The sequence below is a fragment of the Emydura macquarii genome, unplaced genomic scaffold (assembly GCF_026122565.2).
Source record: "Emydura macquarii macquarii isolate MOO-44397 ecotype Brisbane River unplaced genomic scaffold, CSIRO-AGI_Emac_v2 contig_450, whole genome shotgun sequence".
NCBI lineage: Eukaryota > Metazoa > Chordata > Testudines > Chelidae > Emydura > Emydura macquarii.
The window spans coordinates 8,472,265-8,488,733 of NW_027130587.1; the positions used below are offsets into that span (position 1 = coordinate 8,472,265).

Sequence of the window (16,469 nt, forward strand, 5' to 3'; positions counted from 1 at the left end):
ATAATGGAGTGGGGGGGGGTCAGACAATTATTTAATGACAATAGACATTACAATATAGAAAGTTAAAGGTTTATAGTGGACAAAACACAAATTGTCAACATCCCATGTCAAAATATACGAAGTAAACAATATCCTGAAATTAAACTCTAAAATTCTCAAGTATCATTTTTCTTTCTCTGCCTGTCTGTAAATTTATATTGTGGATAGAAATATTTTTTATTTGTTTTGTGTGTGTGATGAAATCAACATTTCCCGATTAAAAAAAAAAAAAAAAATCTAATCCTTCCAAGCCTATGTATAAATAACAGGTTCCTGTTCTAAATCAGACCCATTCTGTTTATAGGGAAACAATTAATGGGGTGCTCGCGCCACAAAATTTACATCCAACTTTGAATATTACCAGGGATTTGAGGGTATCTCTAGCCAAGAGTTGATGGTGCAAATGACAGAGCGAGGGGCCAGTTACAGAATTGGGACATAAATGTAAACTTCCTCAAACAATGCTGTGTGTTGTTTAGGCGAGTCTGACTCAAAGCCCACTCGAGTAATTGTGAAGACTCCCATTAACTTCAGTGTTCTTTGGATGAGATCCTTGTTTTGCCCAAATATAAATGGGCTGAAAGCAAGTTAAAAGGCCAGAGACCGATTTTAAAAAGCATGGTGTGTATTTGTTAATTTAAGCATTATAAACCAATGTTGACTTCATCGATGTACATGCAGTTGATGAATGGGTTGATGAACTCTAAGCAAGAGGCGGGATTGGTTGGGCGGGTATGTGTGTGATGAGAAAGTCATGTAATATTTTAATTAGTAATGACACTTGATGTGTCTGAACCCTCAATTCCAGTAGCCTTACAATTTTATTCTACACTTAAAGCTCTTTGGTTGAGAGAGAACCCATTGGACCCCACTTGAAGCTGCTTTGCACCTCTGTGGAGATTCAAAGCAACTCTGAAGTCAGTGTAGCCAGCCAGCCGGAGATGCCCAACATTTAAAAACTCATGGCAGCACGGGGTCAGTGGAGCTGCTCCTGTGCTAGGGCCCCATGCCCACATGACTGGGGGAGGCAGATTTAGCTAAAGCACTTGATGCTCCCTGTCTGTGGGAGGCCATTGCATCTGGTATAGTTTAGAGCAAATCTGAGACTTCCCTGAGTTGCTCCATGGGCCTGGACCAGTGGCTTGAGGATCATGAACCCGTAAAGTTGGTTCACTGCTTCCTTTATGGCACCTTCTCTGAACTGCACTAGATACAGAAAGGTCCTGAGGATCTGTCCCAGTTGAAGTAGAGCTGTACCAGTAGAATGAGCTTGTTTTCAACCTTAAAAGATGTCATTTCCCAGCCTGTACTATAACCAATAATTCTGTTTTTCTCTTCCTCCCTCATCCCATTCCCTTGTGCAGAAGGACGTAGCACTGAAGCCTCAGGAACGCATGGAGAAGCATCAGACTCCTCTGGCCAAGAAGAAGCGGGAAGCACTTACCAATGGGCTGTCATACCATCCAAAAAAGCACAGACTTAACCATCACCAATATAATTCAGACCGGGAAAATGACCGCAATCTTTGCCAGCACCTTGGGAAAAGGAAGAAATTACTGAAGGGGCTCAGACAGGTGGGAGACAAGTTATTTGTTGGGGCAATGGGTTGGATATCTGCACTTCATGTATAGTATGTGGAATCTGCTTAGTAGATCTGGATTGTTCTTATGTTTGTTTTAACCCTTTTCCGGTTGTCTTTATTGTTGGGCTGCCTAGTGTTGGTTTTTCATTTACAACCAGCTTGTCTGGTAGGAGGAGAGGTAAAACTGAGTGGGAATGTTAGGTAGAACCACGAGGAACGGAGGAGACCTGTGGAATGGCTCCATGTGCTAGTTGACTACCAAGTATGCAGGAGGCTGGAAGTTCTTCTCAGAGCCTCCCTTGGATGGGCTGTGAGACTGGCAAGGCGGGGGAGTCTCTCAGTGCTCAAAGGGCAGCAGAGAAGCCAGCGGTAATCAGGATGAATCTGTGGTATGAATATGCTTTGCTGTCTTTAGACTTTGTACACAGAAGCATGAGACTCGCTGTGAATATCAAGGGCAAGGTGAGGTAATTGTGAAGGGGGAAGCTGCTAATTAAGACAAATGGAAGTGAAAGACTGATTACTGTACAAGGAGCTCATTTGTAGAGTGTCTTTGCTACTAGTGTGTACTCTTTTGGGTTACTAATCACCATTCCCCTAAGCAAGAACCTCACACCTATCCTACATTGCTATTCTCTTACGGCAGTAGCTGTGGCTCACAGGTGAGAAAACGAATGAGTGCATAGCATCCAGGGTTACAGTGCTGGAGCCTGGCAACTCGGGCTCATCATTTGAAGAATCTGTAGAGAAGTCTGTTCCTCATGTGAAAAAGGAAAAAAATAAAACCTGATGGCAGATGTGATTATGGGTGGGGGGTTTAAAACTGCAGAAAAATTGCCATACTACCAAAGCTTTTATATTTCTTCTTAAAAAAAAAAAAAAAAAAAGTCACTGGAAGCAAGGCTAATTGTCCTTTTGTATTTATATCAGTTAAGTATAGAAGGCTAATCCTTTGGAGACCTGTATATTGTATATAAAAATATCATACATGCTAATTGACTGTCAAGCTGGAGAATGACAGGGTTAAGTGACAATACAAGTTGAAATTTGCCCTCAACTTGTCATTAGAAAAGCTTTTACCTAAGATTAGTAGAATTATTTCCATGTCTGTTTTTAATTCCAATTAAAACAATTACTCAACGACTAAGCAGTTTCTGCAGAGTGTGCAACCTAAATGTTGCCGGAATAAGAACTTGAAAGTGAAAATGACTGTAGGCAAAAGTGAAAGAGACTTTCCTGATTTTTAGTGTCTGAGCTGAGGAAAACTCAGAATAAATAGTCAATTGTGACAAGTAAACTGACTGTTTGTGTTGTAATCAGTTGTAAACCTAGGCAAAAAATAATTGTTGGTAGTATTATTTTTAAACTTACTTACAATAGTTAGAACTAAGGCAGTTAGAGATTAGAGTGGTTTAGCTCAGAGGACCGTTTAAAATGCCTGTTGTGCTTCACCATTCAGACTACTTTATTTTTGCCATTTTTTAAATTTTATTTTAGAAGGTGCTAAATTGTTGTCTTCGTTAAAGTTGATGCAGCAATTGTGGTTTTTGTTTTGGTTTGGTTTTTTAGAGCAGGTATTACTACCTCAAAATTGAGTAGGCAGTTTCCACTACAGCCACTGTTCATGAAAGAGTTGAGAAATCCGTCAGGGGACTTAAAATTGTGCTGAAGTTAAAGGGTTGACGAGTAAGAGAAGCAGTTCCTATTTTCACACACTAATTTCTGACTGTGCCTTTAAGAGTATCTAATTATTTTAAGTGTGTACTGTGTGTATCATCTTCATAAAACTTGACTTGTTACACCATTTGATTCCCATGTCATCGTGTACCGTCGGATGCAAACCTACTTAGCTCTTAAGCAGTAAAAGTCAGCCTAGCTGCTGATTGATGTTATTTATGAGGTTGTAGGTTATTTTGTTCTTTTTTTTAAGAATAAATATATACTGACTCAGAAGCTATTGAGCTGACGGATGTCATGGAAAATGCTTTCACTTTTAGCTGGTAAATCTGAGCTGAATTCCAGAGGGATAAGAGTGAGAAAAGACAGTGAGAAGGAATGAAGTCTCCTACTGAATATCCATTAATGCATGTGATCGGGGTACATCCCCTTAGATAAGAACATACCCTCATGTGCAGTTTGGCTGCTGACCAATTCAAGTGATTTTGACACTTAAATTGAAAAAGAATTCATTGGAAAGGTGGCAAAGCTTGTCTAAGACGACCTACCCAGAGCCATTAAATACAGTATTTATGGTAAGCGGGTTGTCTTCCTTTTCTTTACTACTTGCGTTGAAAAACAAAAAAGGAAACACAGTGCAGAAACTAAACAAATGAAAGGTTCCGAATCCAGTTTTCCTTTCGGTACTAATGAAGCATCCTATCTCCCCATGTCACCTCACAAACATGCACCCTTATTCGTATTTCCCTAGCCAACACTCGACATTTCCCAACAGTCAGTGGGTCTCCGTGGTTTTTCGGTGAGACTGATTCACACCGGTGAAAGAGGAGCAATTCCACTGAAATCAGTAGTAGTATGCTACTGTCAGAGCAGAATGAGAAGAAAGTTGGAACCATGAATTTCAAAATTGACAGCGAAGCAAGGATATGGGAATACTACTGAGAGAGAGAATCTAAAGGTTGTGGGGATCTGCTTTGTTAGGACTATTTGGTTGGGGGTGTGTGTGTGTGTGTGTGTGTGTAATTAAAGATTTATCTTACATTTCAACAAGAAATGCTGAATTGTCACAGATGTGTGTGTTACACTGGTGCAAAATGATACAATCTTGATGGCGTTACTTGCACTCTCATGTTGGAGTGAAATTCTGGCTACAGAACAGGCCTGTTGGGAAGTGTTGCACACCTGGAGATTGTTCATTGTTTCAATGGTGGTGAACAGTCCAGTCTGCCATGCCTTTCTGTGAAATCTGTTATCAGCTGACTGGAACTCTCACAGGCGGGATTTGCAAGATGAACTGCTCTCATCAAACAGATTTTGTTCAACTCAGTTATCGTAAGGGCTGCTAATTAGTTTTTGGGGGAAATCCTTGCAGTGTTCATTCAGGTATTTATTCAGCGAGGCTGTAGTGCCTACAGGTTTATTAAAATACAGAAAATGAGAAACAGTAGGTCAGTTAAAGCTCCTATTTTACTAGGGAGAGGACTTTTGAACTTGGCTTTGTGAGCTTTTTGTAAGTACACATATTAAATGCCTGAAGAAGACTTGATTTGCATTAAGCCAACGTAAGACTCGGAATATTTTTACAACCTTTTAGGTTTTATTTCCTTAAAGTTTATTGGTGGCTTGTGTGGGTTTTTTAAGCGTTCCAAGTGATTTCAAACAGGAACGCTTTGAAGTAAGAACATGGATAAAAATATTTATCATAACTTCTGAAAATCTGTTGGATTTTTAACTAACATTTTTCATGCTTCATACGGTAAGTGGAAGGGATTGTGTGAGCAAAGTATTGCACTTGTGAAAATAGTGCAGGCAAAGGTTTGTGGATCAGCTTGTCATTGTCTTCACTCAGTGGGAGTGTGCAACTGGAGATGATACATAAGCCATCTTTTCTTTCTTTCCCTACTTTCATCTTCCAACCTATTCTTTTCTCCCTCATCTCTCTTAGAAGGATCTGTAGCTTTCTTTCCAGTATTGGAGTCGATGGTGTGTGCTCTTGAAAGAGCAAGCAATGTAAAACATGCTGGGTAAGTGTGTAGTAGCTATTCCCCATAAAATACAAGAGCCTGCCACTGCTACTCTGTAATATTGTTACTCCTTTAGCTTAGAATTGAAGGACCTAGCTTCTATTCCTGCTGGGGACTTGTAGCAGGGCGTCATTAAACTTACCAATTCCTCTCGTACAGGCTCAGTATGAAGTTCTGTTTCAAAAGGTCATGGGCAGTTAAGAATAGGGCCATCTGAAAAAGAAGGGACGGGAACGGAAGACGAATAAAAGGCGTAATGGAGAGACGTACAAGAAGAGAAGCTTTAAACTCCACCAAAGCAGGCACCTAAAAGCTATAAATATATCACTATTTGGGGCCTCTGCTTCAGCAACTCCAGTGTATGAAGCCATTAAATGTTGCCCCATTCTATAAATCGCTGAAGGAGAGGAAAGGGGACTATCTGTTGGACAGTATCAAGTCTTTCTTTTCAGGAATGTGTACATCACCTCCTTGACTGGTGCACCCATTGTCCAGGGATCCTAAAGACAAAAAGCAAGAGATTTTGATGGTTGGTCTTTATGGCCATTCTCCCCCCCACTTCATCTTTACTCTCTAACATTGTTCTGCTGATTTATCATAGAATTATTTTCCTCTGGCATAGAGGTTCTTGCGCACTTTAGTAGTCCAACAAATCTCCGCTGCAGAAGATGAAATAACCATTGCAATGATCTGCATTCTAATCTCTGCTTGTAGTTAATAGTGCTCTTTGCACATCCTTATACAAGCTATATATGACAGGTAATAGAGAGAGAACTGGGAGGTGGGTGGTAGCTGATGGCTTTGGTCGGGGAGCTAAGCAGATGGGTTTGATTGTCACTTGCTGTGTGATTCTGGCACGGGTTGACAGTGGTGACAAGCCATTTACAATGTGCTATTTACAGTTTGGGTGTGCAGTCTTTCAATGACATCGGCGTGCTCTTTGCAACTGCTTTTCTTACTGCCTTTCCAAGAGCTGATGATTGAAAGAAATTGTGGGTGGGCTTTGCGAGAGAAACAAGCAATTGTATATAAACATCTAGAACGGCTTAATTTTTTACTGTAAAAATTGAGACCGTGTCAGCAAGAGGGAAAAAGATGTTTGTATAGATTATGGGGCATGCCACGTGTGTGTGTGTGTGTGTGTGTGCGCGCGCGCACGTGTATCATTTGTATAACAGTGACGTTCTGATTCTCCTCCCACTTAACTGATGTAATTCAAGAGTAATTCCATTGAAATCAGTAGGCTTACACCACCGTAAAACGAAAGCAGGTCAGAGGAGAATCGCCTTGGAGTATACTATAGGAGGAAAAATAGACATTTTTGCAATACAGGATGTACCCATAAGGCCGAATTCGGCTGCAATGGGGTCTAATCCTGCACTAATGAAAGCAGTGGGAGTTAGGTCTTTCATTCAATGGCAGCACAATCAGGCCCTGAGTGTGTTGAGAGTAGCACTGCTTGTCACTGAGCTTGGCAGAATTAATTTTTTTTTTTATAATTTCAACATATAACAAGGTTTGTTTTAAAGCTTTTCCTTTTTTTATTGATTGACATGTTCACAGTTGAAGGATATTATGGACGGATACGACTATGAAGGGAATCGGACAATGATTTATTGACAGTATATGCTGAGATTCAAAAATTAAAGTTTTATAACTGTTAAAGCACAGATTGTGAATTTTGATTTGATGTGGACAACGTCAGTATCCTTAAATCAAACTCTAAGTTCTCAAGTAGCATTTTTCTTTTTCTTTCTTTGCTTGTAAATTTCAATCATTATCACTAGAAATATTGTTTTGTCGGTTTGTGTGTGTAAAGGCACATTGATGTTTACCAACATTTACTCATAAAATCCTTCCAAGCCGACTTGTAACTATAGGCAGAATTTGGTCCATAGGCAATACTATGATTCAATAATACTGTACTTTCATCTCCTAATACAAATTGACACATTTTACCTTCCCCTGGTTGTCTTTAGAAGAAAAGGGGCATTTTTATTTAATCAATCTGTGCACAGCTGCTTTCATTAAGTTAGAAAAGCAGATCCACTGTTACAACCTACAAGACATATATTTTTTTGCATGTTGTGATCAAGTTAAATTAAAATAAAATGAATAAGATCACATGCAAGGAGGTTATAAAGGGAACACTATCATAATGAAGCTGCATACAGTATCTGTTGGTGTTTCATGAAATGGCACTCTTTACTCGGTTTTGTTTCTCAATTTGCCTGATTAAGACCATCTGTAAAATACTTTCTATCGCATGCTTTTTTTTATAGGCTTTAGCTCTTGTGAGGCCTGGAGGCTTCATTCGCATGTAGTTCTCTTAACTCAACCATTTGGAAAATCAACTTTTTCATGGTTTTCGTTGTGGAAAATTTAGATTACAGCACTTAAAACCCACTTGACAGGGTTGGGAGAAGACCACATATAGGTAACTGTGAGCTGTGTGCGCACATGCAGTGGATGTAATATAAATGGGAGAAGATGATTGAGAAGAATAAGCCTATTTTAAGATTTAAGGTGTCCTTTGAAGATGTTCAGGTTTATGGAGGAAGAATTTGTGTGGGAGGGAGATATGGTTGTAGGAGAAGGGTACAGCTTTGGGGTATGATGTAGAAGGATATTTATGGGGGCAAAAACTGGAAAGACTGGTCCATTTGTTTGAGTACAAGTTGTACTTTAGCAGTGGTATGAAAGGGGTCTTCATAGGAGAGTCTCTCTGTGTGAGAGGATGCCTTATTTGAGTGGGCTGAAAATCTTGCTAGATTCAGCGTTATCCTATCCCTCAGCATTACGTCATTACAATGTTGTTGAGTGGTTGGTTTGGGTTTTATTGCTCAGCTGATAACGATTTCTTTGAAAGGGATCATCTTTTATTATACCGTGTGCGACAACTCCGCTATTATTCTAACTTCCCTCTTGGAAATTACCATTTGTGACAAACTGCTTGGAATACAAGCAATTTTGTGATTGTGAACTGTTTGCTTCTGAGCAGAGGTCACAGAAATCTCAGCTGCACTTACCCCACAGTCCCCATTTCCAGTATGTCATCTATGAAGGCACCCAGCTGCTGAAAAGCATCCAAACAACTGCTGGGGGCTCAATAACATATAATTGAGCTCATTGGGCAGAAAGGGGATTTTGGTATTCTGTGAAAAGCACTGAAGAATTATGTATTGCTGCATGCACCTATTGTTCTGTACTGCACATCCGCACAGATTTAATAAAGTTCCTGGAAAGATTCTTTGGCTTCCTTTTTAAAAACACATGCACATCTACACAATGTGAAATCCAGAACCATTCACTAAACCAAGCAAGAGATGACAGGCTGCAGCTAACATTTTCCGAGCGACGTGATGAGCTGTGCTTTGTGGCATGCTGAAGCAAACACCTGCATTCATTGATCAACTGTTCAGAGAAGCTGCCACTTTGCTGAAGACTTGCCTGCAGTGATGTGTCGCAGGCTTTTTTCCCTTATAATCACCAGTTTCACCTGCAATTTTTCAATGAGCAATTGAATTATACCTCTCTAAATGATACACTGCAAATCTGGCAGGTCCTAATTGCTAATGATGGTTCTGAGAGACTTTCATTTGACTGTAATTAGGTTTGCAAGCAATCAGCTGCCCTTATCAGAATTGAAAACACATGTAATGTAAAATACGACCTACTGGGAATGTAGCATTTTTAGTTTAAAAGGAGGAGGGAAAAGGGAGATGTTTTATTAGTAGAAACTGTGACATGTTCTAACACCTTAAAAACATCATGTGTGAAATTAATTCCGTTCAGTATTCTACCATCTGGCAATGTTATTGTTCTGTATATATATTGCTATGTAAAGTGCTTTTTTCCCTCATTTGGATATGAGGCTCCCTTTGAAATAGTCATTGTGAGCCAAATTGATTACTAAGGATATAATTCCTGCTAGGTACGTTAAGAAAACGAATACTGGGAAGTGCCATAGACTCAAAATGGCTGCTCTGTGATAAACCTCTCCCTCAGCACTAATGAAACTGGGGAGAAAAGGACACATTCGCCTCACCTCCACACACTGTCTTTACCAGCTAATGAGGATACATGTGTTTTAAAGATGAGGGAACTATATCTCGGTACTGGCTCTTGGACCGTAAGCAAACTAGAAAATGTCTGCCCCGTGGAACCACACCATCAAGCTAGTAAATATTTTGCTATCCATTGTGCCTACCTATGTACCGCAGCCAATCTCTAGAAAAGTTTATTACGACTCAGACTTACAACTCCCAATGAAAGTCCACATGAATTGCCTAAATTGGAGCTTGCAGATTGATCCAGACAAGTATGTGTTTTTGTAAAAAGCTCAGGATAGGGCCCCATCTATACGACAACTAACTGGTTGAGAACTGGTTATGATGTGGTTGTCTCTCACTCTGGGAACATGTAAGCACACTATGAAAGAGACCCATCTTTTTCATCAGAGTGTGCTTAAAGCTTGGATGATCTCTGGGAGACTTGACAGGGTAAGTGGTGTAACTAGGTCTCTTAATACAGTTTCATTTGTAGTGTAGGTCAGAACATAAGCCCTGTACCATTGTAGGCTATATCTAGAAATTGGGCCAAATGTTAGGGTGTCAAAAACTCAACCTAGTTCTGAACACTGTGACATGAATCCATCTCTAGTCTTTTCAGGGAGTGTTTTTACTAAGGACTTGGAAGAAACAAAGTCTAGTAATGGGACAGGGATAGAAGCAGGTTCATCTGTCCCTTTATATTTTACTATATCGTCCTTGTTGCTTTGAAAGCAGTGTGATTTGGAGGAAGACCAGTGTTGGCAGATACAAAGCCTCTGATTTGTGTACCTGGTTCTTCCACTGACTCTCAGTGTAGCTTGGGGGAGATCTCGTCACCTTTCTGCTTCAGTTTCCTCATCCATAAAATGGATATAATTCTTACCTGAGAATTCTTATCCAAGCTATCTCACATGAGGATTAATTAGATAATTCCGATACAAAGTTTTAAACAAAGTGTTATGGCTGGAATTTTCAGAAGTATTCAACACCCAGAATAGAGCCATACTTTCAAGAGAGCTCAGTTCCCATTTAGGCACCTAAATTGGCACACCAGTTGTTGAGCTCATTTGAAATTGCACCCATAATGTGTGGGGCTGCTTTGGAAATCTGGCCCCAGATGTGGACGCTGAGCACTTGAAAGTCTGGCTTTGAGCTCTTTCGAACATTATATACATGCATTATGCACTACAAAAATGCCCTTAAACTTCCATTGACTTCAGTAGGAGTTTAGTATGGCCAGGACCTTGCAGAGTTGGATGCATTATCTGTAGACTAGTATCAGGGAAAATGGCCGACTGGCGTCCCATCAGAGCATTTGTAAGATTGTCTTGTTAACTGTGTATTGACCAGGGAGGAATTGTCATGCCATAGTTATCACCTTTATTTCTCTAACCTCTTGACACCATAACTGAATTGCTAACTGATATGATTATTAAATGTTTTGCAGTGGGAGATGAACTATATTTCAGATGGCCAGTGCTATTGATTGGTGTCTTAAAAGTTCCTAAGAATACAACCAATGAGGAATGAAGCAAAAATTAATTCTTATTGAGGTGCTTCGAGATGAATTAGGATCTAGCTCCTTTTCTAAAGAATAGTTGAATCTGAAGTTTTAGGAAGGAGGATTAAAATAATCATCATGCTTTGAAAAAGATGGGTCTTTTATTTTGATTTAAGTCAGGTCATGACCCAGGGCCTACAGGCTTCCCTAGGTATCAACTGGCAGCCTCGTAAGTCAGCCTACTTATTTTTTCCTGAGTCCACAAAATGAAGTTATACTCACCTGAGGATTGGAGTTGAAATTACTTCATTAGCAACTATTCAGAAGTTTGTTTCCCATTACAAATGAAACTTAATATCTCTTACGTTAGATCAAAATCTTCCTCCTAGTTGCATCAAGTAGTTTTTTTAAAAACAATAGTCCTGTATTATCCCCATACTTGCTGAGATAGTCAAACACGATGGTTTTCAATGGAAACCATTTTATTTCAAGGCTTGTTGCAAACAAATGTGTAGACTAGGTACCCTGAATGCATGAAAAGAGGATTAATGAGCATCATATTTCAACATTGCCATAAAATTCAATAATAGATCTTAAATGTTGACAACTACAAAACCAGGGAACTGATTTTTTTTTTTTTTTTTAAAGTTTATACTGTCTACCTAAGCTCTTTCCTAATAGGGAAAAACCTTACTTATGGTTTCTTTTCAGGGCATTTTGTTATTGGTATGAGTAAATGCAGGGTAAGATACTGACCAGTGCAGGAGTTAAGACTGAATGTAACCAAAACATCACAGAACCATTTTCATATTCCTGACACGGAACATCAAAGCCTCCTCACCCACCTCCTCCAAAATTATGGGTCTGGCTCCCAAAGACAACAATCCTACAGATTAACAAAAAGAAGCATATCCTTCATAATTCATAGGTATTAACAGCTGCTTTCTTGTTTAGCTTCATTAGAATCAAGAGTCAAATGGGAATATGAATGCCTATGTTACCTCAGCCTAACATTGTGCTTTCATAGCTGGCAGTGCTTTGTAATGCCATCACTGTGGCTGAGTGGTTACTGCATTTCACTGTATTCTCTGATGGTGAACATGGAAGTCAGTTGTTACCAGTTTTCAGAATTCTGTCTTTATTTCAAGCTGTTGAACATTTTGCGCCTCTGACAAGCATGTCATGCCATTGTTGAGGATATAACTGATGTATATCCAGTCTTCTTGATCGATTACAAACAAAGCTCTTATCTCCATTCTCTAAGGAAAATGCAACAAAGTAGCATTAGAATGATTATTTCCTCATTCTTCAAACTTCCCGATTTTTTTTGGCACTGACAGAAATAATGAGCAATGCACCTGTTCTAAAGTTCTGCTGACCATTTTTCCACAATCCCTAAGGAGGCTTTTCTCCAAGTCACATGACTTCACGCAGCACAAATTTCCCTTCTCTTTAGAATTGAACAAAATGATGACTGTTTCTGTACTGAAACCCTGCAGAAATTCAGATTCTGAATTTCCAGCTTTGAATGTAGATGCCCCCTTATCCCATTTTCATAGATGAACTGGGCCCCTTTTCACTGGAAAAGGGCCTGTATTTGAGTGAAAAATCAGCAAAATGTGACATGCTCACCCCTCATAAATTTTTATACCTGAACCCATTACAGTCCTTAATGCTCTCCAGGTGTATTGTGACACTTGTGGAGCCACTCTCACTATTACTGCATAGAAGTATGCAGCAGTGGAACAGACAAACCAATCGTGGCATTTTGGCTTAACCCATATGATCTTTCCTGCAGAATAATTTTCTCTGTTGAAAATTAAAGTGTCTCCCTAGAAGTGATAGTGACACTGAAAGAAAAATGTAAAGCTACACTATTCCATTTGTATTGCTAATATTTTTTAACACTACATAACACATTCTTTCTTGAGTGGTAACGATTAATTTAGACCCCAACATTCTGTATGGATAGTTGAGATTGTTTTCCAGTTTGCATTACTTTGCATTTATCAACACTGAATTTCATCTGTAATTTGGTTGCCCAGTCTCCCAATTTTGTCCGATCCCTTTGTAACTTTTTGCAGCCTGCTTTGGACTTGATACAAAATTACTCAAGATAGTCATCTGAGATCTTTGCCACCTCATTGCTTACCCCTTTTGCAGATCACCTATAAATATGTTGAACAGAACTGGTCCCAGTACAGATCCTTGAGGGGCCACCTCTCCCCACTGTCAAAAACTGACCTTTTATTCCTGTCTTTGTTTCCTATCTCTTAACCAGTTACTGACCAATGAGAGAACCTTCCTTCCTATCCCTGAATGCTTGCTTTGTGTAAGAGCCTTTAAAAGGCTTTCTGAAAGTCCCATGTACACTATGTCCACTTGATCACTCTTGTTCACATGTATGTTTGAGCCCCTCAAAGAATTCCAGCAGATCGGTGAGGCATGATTTCCCTTTCTAAAAGCCGTGTTGATTCTTCCCCAATGTATTGTGTTCATCTGTATCTGATAATTCTGTTCTTTACTATAGTTTCAAACAGTTTGCCTTGAAGTGAAGTTAGGCTTACCAGCCTGGAATTGTCAGGATTGCCTCTAAAGCCTTTTTTTAAAAATCAGTGTTACATTAGCTATCTGCCAGTCATCTGGTACAGAGGCACCTCAGTTGGGGACAGCTCCTCAGATTTGTCACTTAAAAGGAATGGCTCAATTGTGGGAATCTACCTCACATCCTCTGCAGTGAAGACCAATGCAAAGAATTAATTTAGCTTCTCTGCAATGGCCTTGCCTTTCTTCATAGTAATTTGCTAATAACAATCTGAAAAATCAAATATTTGAGCGAAAGGAAAAAAAAATCCAGGATATTTTTTTAATCTGGCCAAAAAAGTCCCTTTAATTCAGGGAGGCTTTTGAAAAAGAATAAGTTAAATGAAATTCAAATTTGGTTTATTCTGGTCTTACAGACCAAATGAGTCTCATATCGCAAATTTAAAAAATGAAGTGATAATAGTATACAGTTCTAATAAAAATATTCTAGAAGGGTAGCCGTGTTAGTCTGTATACAGCAAAAACAGCGAGAGTCCTGGAGCACCTTAAAGACTAACAAATTTCTGCAGATATAAGCTTTCGTGGGCTGCAACCCACTACATCTGATGAAGTGGGTTGCAGCCCACGAAAGCTTATGCCCACAGAAATTTGTTAGTCTTTAAGGTGCTCCAGGACTCGCATTTTTGCTAATAAAAATAGGAATTCTATTAAAATTATTAATCCATTTGTTTAATGTTTTATAGTCCTCTCCCAATACATGTTCTGCTCTTGTAAACCACCTTATTGCTTCCTGCTTGTTTACAGGCTTTTAACAAGTCAAGCAGCTTTCAGATTGCTTTGAAGTTAATTATAGACCTTGTTCAATAGGGTTTGCTAGGTGAAAGAAAATAGCTCATATGTTTAATGAAATAAATAATAAAACAGCAAGTGCTCTGTACTTTGTGTTTCAAGGAGACAATGCTGACAGGATTCTTTCTATAGTGGATACTTAATATGCCATTATGAAACTGAACCTTTCTCATTGGGAAAAATATTAATCTGTAGAATACCTTTTTTGCATCAATTTTATTTGAAAATCCCATGTTAGCTCGCATAGATACTAAACAGGAGCTATATGTCTCCATCAAAAAGAGAATGGTCCTTTTAATTATAAATGGTCCAGGGTCACAGAGTTAAAGCATGCAAACCAAACTTGACACAGGTAGAAGGTACCAAGAAGCACAGTTTTGCTTCATCCCACATAAGTAGTCTCAAAAAAAAAAAAAAAAATGTTGCAGGGGAAAGATTTTTTTTTTTTTTTTCCCCAGCTATCCCAAATTTCAGGTGTGTTCAGGTCTGGGATTTTGGTCTGGGCTTACTTCTGTTCACAGGGACAAATTCTTTTCTGGTATAACGCTGTTGATTATACAGTGAAGTTAAACTTTGTGTAACACCTTGTAGTCAAATGTTCCTGGAGGTAACCTATACACTGAAGAACCTTTGTCATCCAAGAATTTCCCTGCAGTGTACTGAAGGCCAAGTAAGCCAGAAAGCTGGAAGGCGAGTTCAAGATATGCTAGTGTAGTGGTGATGACACAGGAACTGGAAGATAGGACATCTGCAGTCTGTTTTGGCTCTGCCGCATCCTTGCTGTAACTGTGTGAAAGTCATTTTAACCTCTCTGCACCTCAACTTTTAAATTGGGATTAATAGTAAAGAGCTTGTCTACAAATTATTTTACTAAGCCTCTCTGCACCAGATTGGCAAAGTGTTTGGCGAACCTCTGATGGAAGATTCTACAGGGGCTGTGGTGTATTATTAGAAATGTTTTACAAGGCAAGGCAGCTTAGCCGTTGAGACAGACTGTATAATACATATGAAAAATAAATGCTACTGAGTGACATGAGATTAATTGGGAAGCTGATGTAAGACACTGGCATAATTCTACCTTATTTGTAAATAGGGTACATTTATAAATTATTAACACACATGGGTGAAAGGTGTGTTATAATTATAAAATGCTAGATTTGTGGTAAAATTTAGTCTAGTGCTTACTAATAATAATCACAATGTTTTCTGTTGATAAAGACATTATTTTTTGTATTTAGACTTGTGCTTGCAATGTTTTAAATGAACCTGTGCTTCGCTGCATAATAAATATTGTAAATGACCCCCTCAAACTTTCTACTTGATAGTAATGATGCACTCTGGTGTGATTATTACTGGTATGGTATTACTGGCCTGCAGTGGGTACCAGTGAGTGCGTCATTTTTCAAAAGCATTAATGGAATGGCATCTTGCATACTATTTTAGAGCGCTCAGAAACAGTTTCTGGGAGAACAAACCAATGAGATTGCGAGACCTCATTGGGCGAAAGAGGCCATACCTATCAATAGCAAGTCCAGGGTGTGTAACTTTAAATCTTTTGAATTTAAATCATGAAAATGTTCACATGAATAATGCAAAGAGACCTGATTTAATGGAATTATTTTCGAACTGTGTATATTAAAGAACCAACTTGCATTTCCAATTCTGTTTAAGACACTATTGGTGAGAATTTTCTCATTGCAAGGAAATAATCATTTCTGTCTGCTTTAGAAAATAGTTTTGCTGCAGTATTTATTAGGCCTTTGAATGTATGAGGGTTTTTAATCTCTTCTGTTTAAAATTCAGGCTGGAGAAAAAATAAACCCTTTTATACAGTAGCTCCTAAAATTGAATTTGGAAAGAGTAAACCTTGTACTATATCCATTAGGAAAATGGCAGTATTCTGCCATTTCCTGATGTTATTCAATTACTTGTTCTGCCCTTGCTTTAGTGTAAACTGTATATTTTAGCTCATGACCTCTGACAGCAAGTTGAATTGCAAGTGAAGGTTCAATGAATGTTTGTTTCTTAAAAGCATTCAAAGGTAGGAAAGTTTCTAGTTTCCTCCTAAAACCCTCCTGAGGTCCTTATAGTACAGTCCATATTGCATTTAAATTTGTGAACCTGTCCTAGGTTCTTTGCTTTGGACAACAGAGCTTTTTACAAAGGCTGCTCGTGTTTGTGTACACGTGTTAAAATGAGCA

At 38.9% G+C, this 16,469-nt stretch overlaps 1 protein-coding gene across 10 annotated transcripts in view; it reads left to right on the top strand.

The window, feature by feature from the left end:
- The window catches only part of AUTS2 (activator of transcription and developmental regulator AUTS2), an 881,418-nt gene that overhangs the window by 250,305 nt on the left and 614,644 nt on the right, over positions 1–16,469 (top strand). For all 10 annotated transcript variants that reach the window (XM_067537918.1, XM_067537910.1, XM_067537915.1 and 7 more), the window contains exon 2: positions 1,404–1,613. In XM_067537918.1, the coding sequence (XP_067394019.1) occupies positions 1,434–1,613 (180 nt within the window). In that variant the 5' untranslated portion in view covers positions 1,404–1,433. The remainder of the gene's footprint in view (positions 1–1,403; positions 1,614–16,469) is intronic.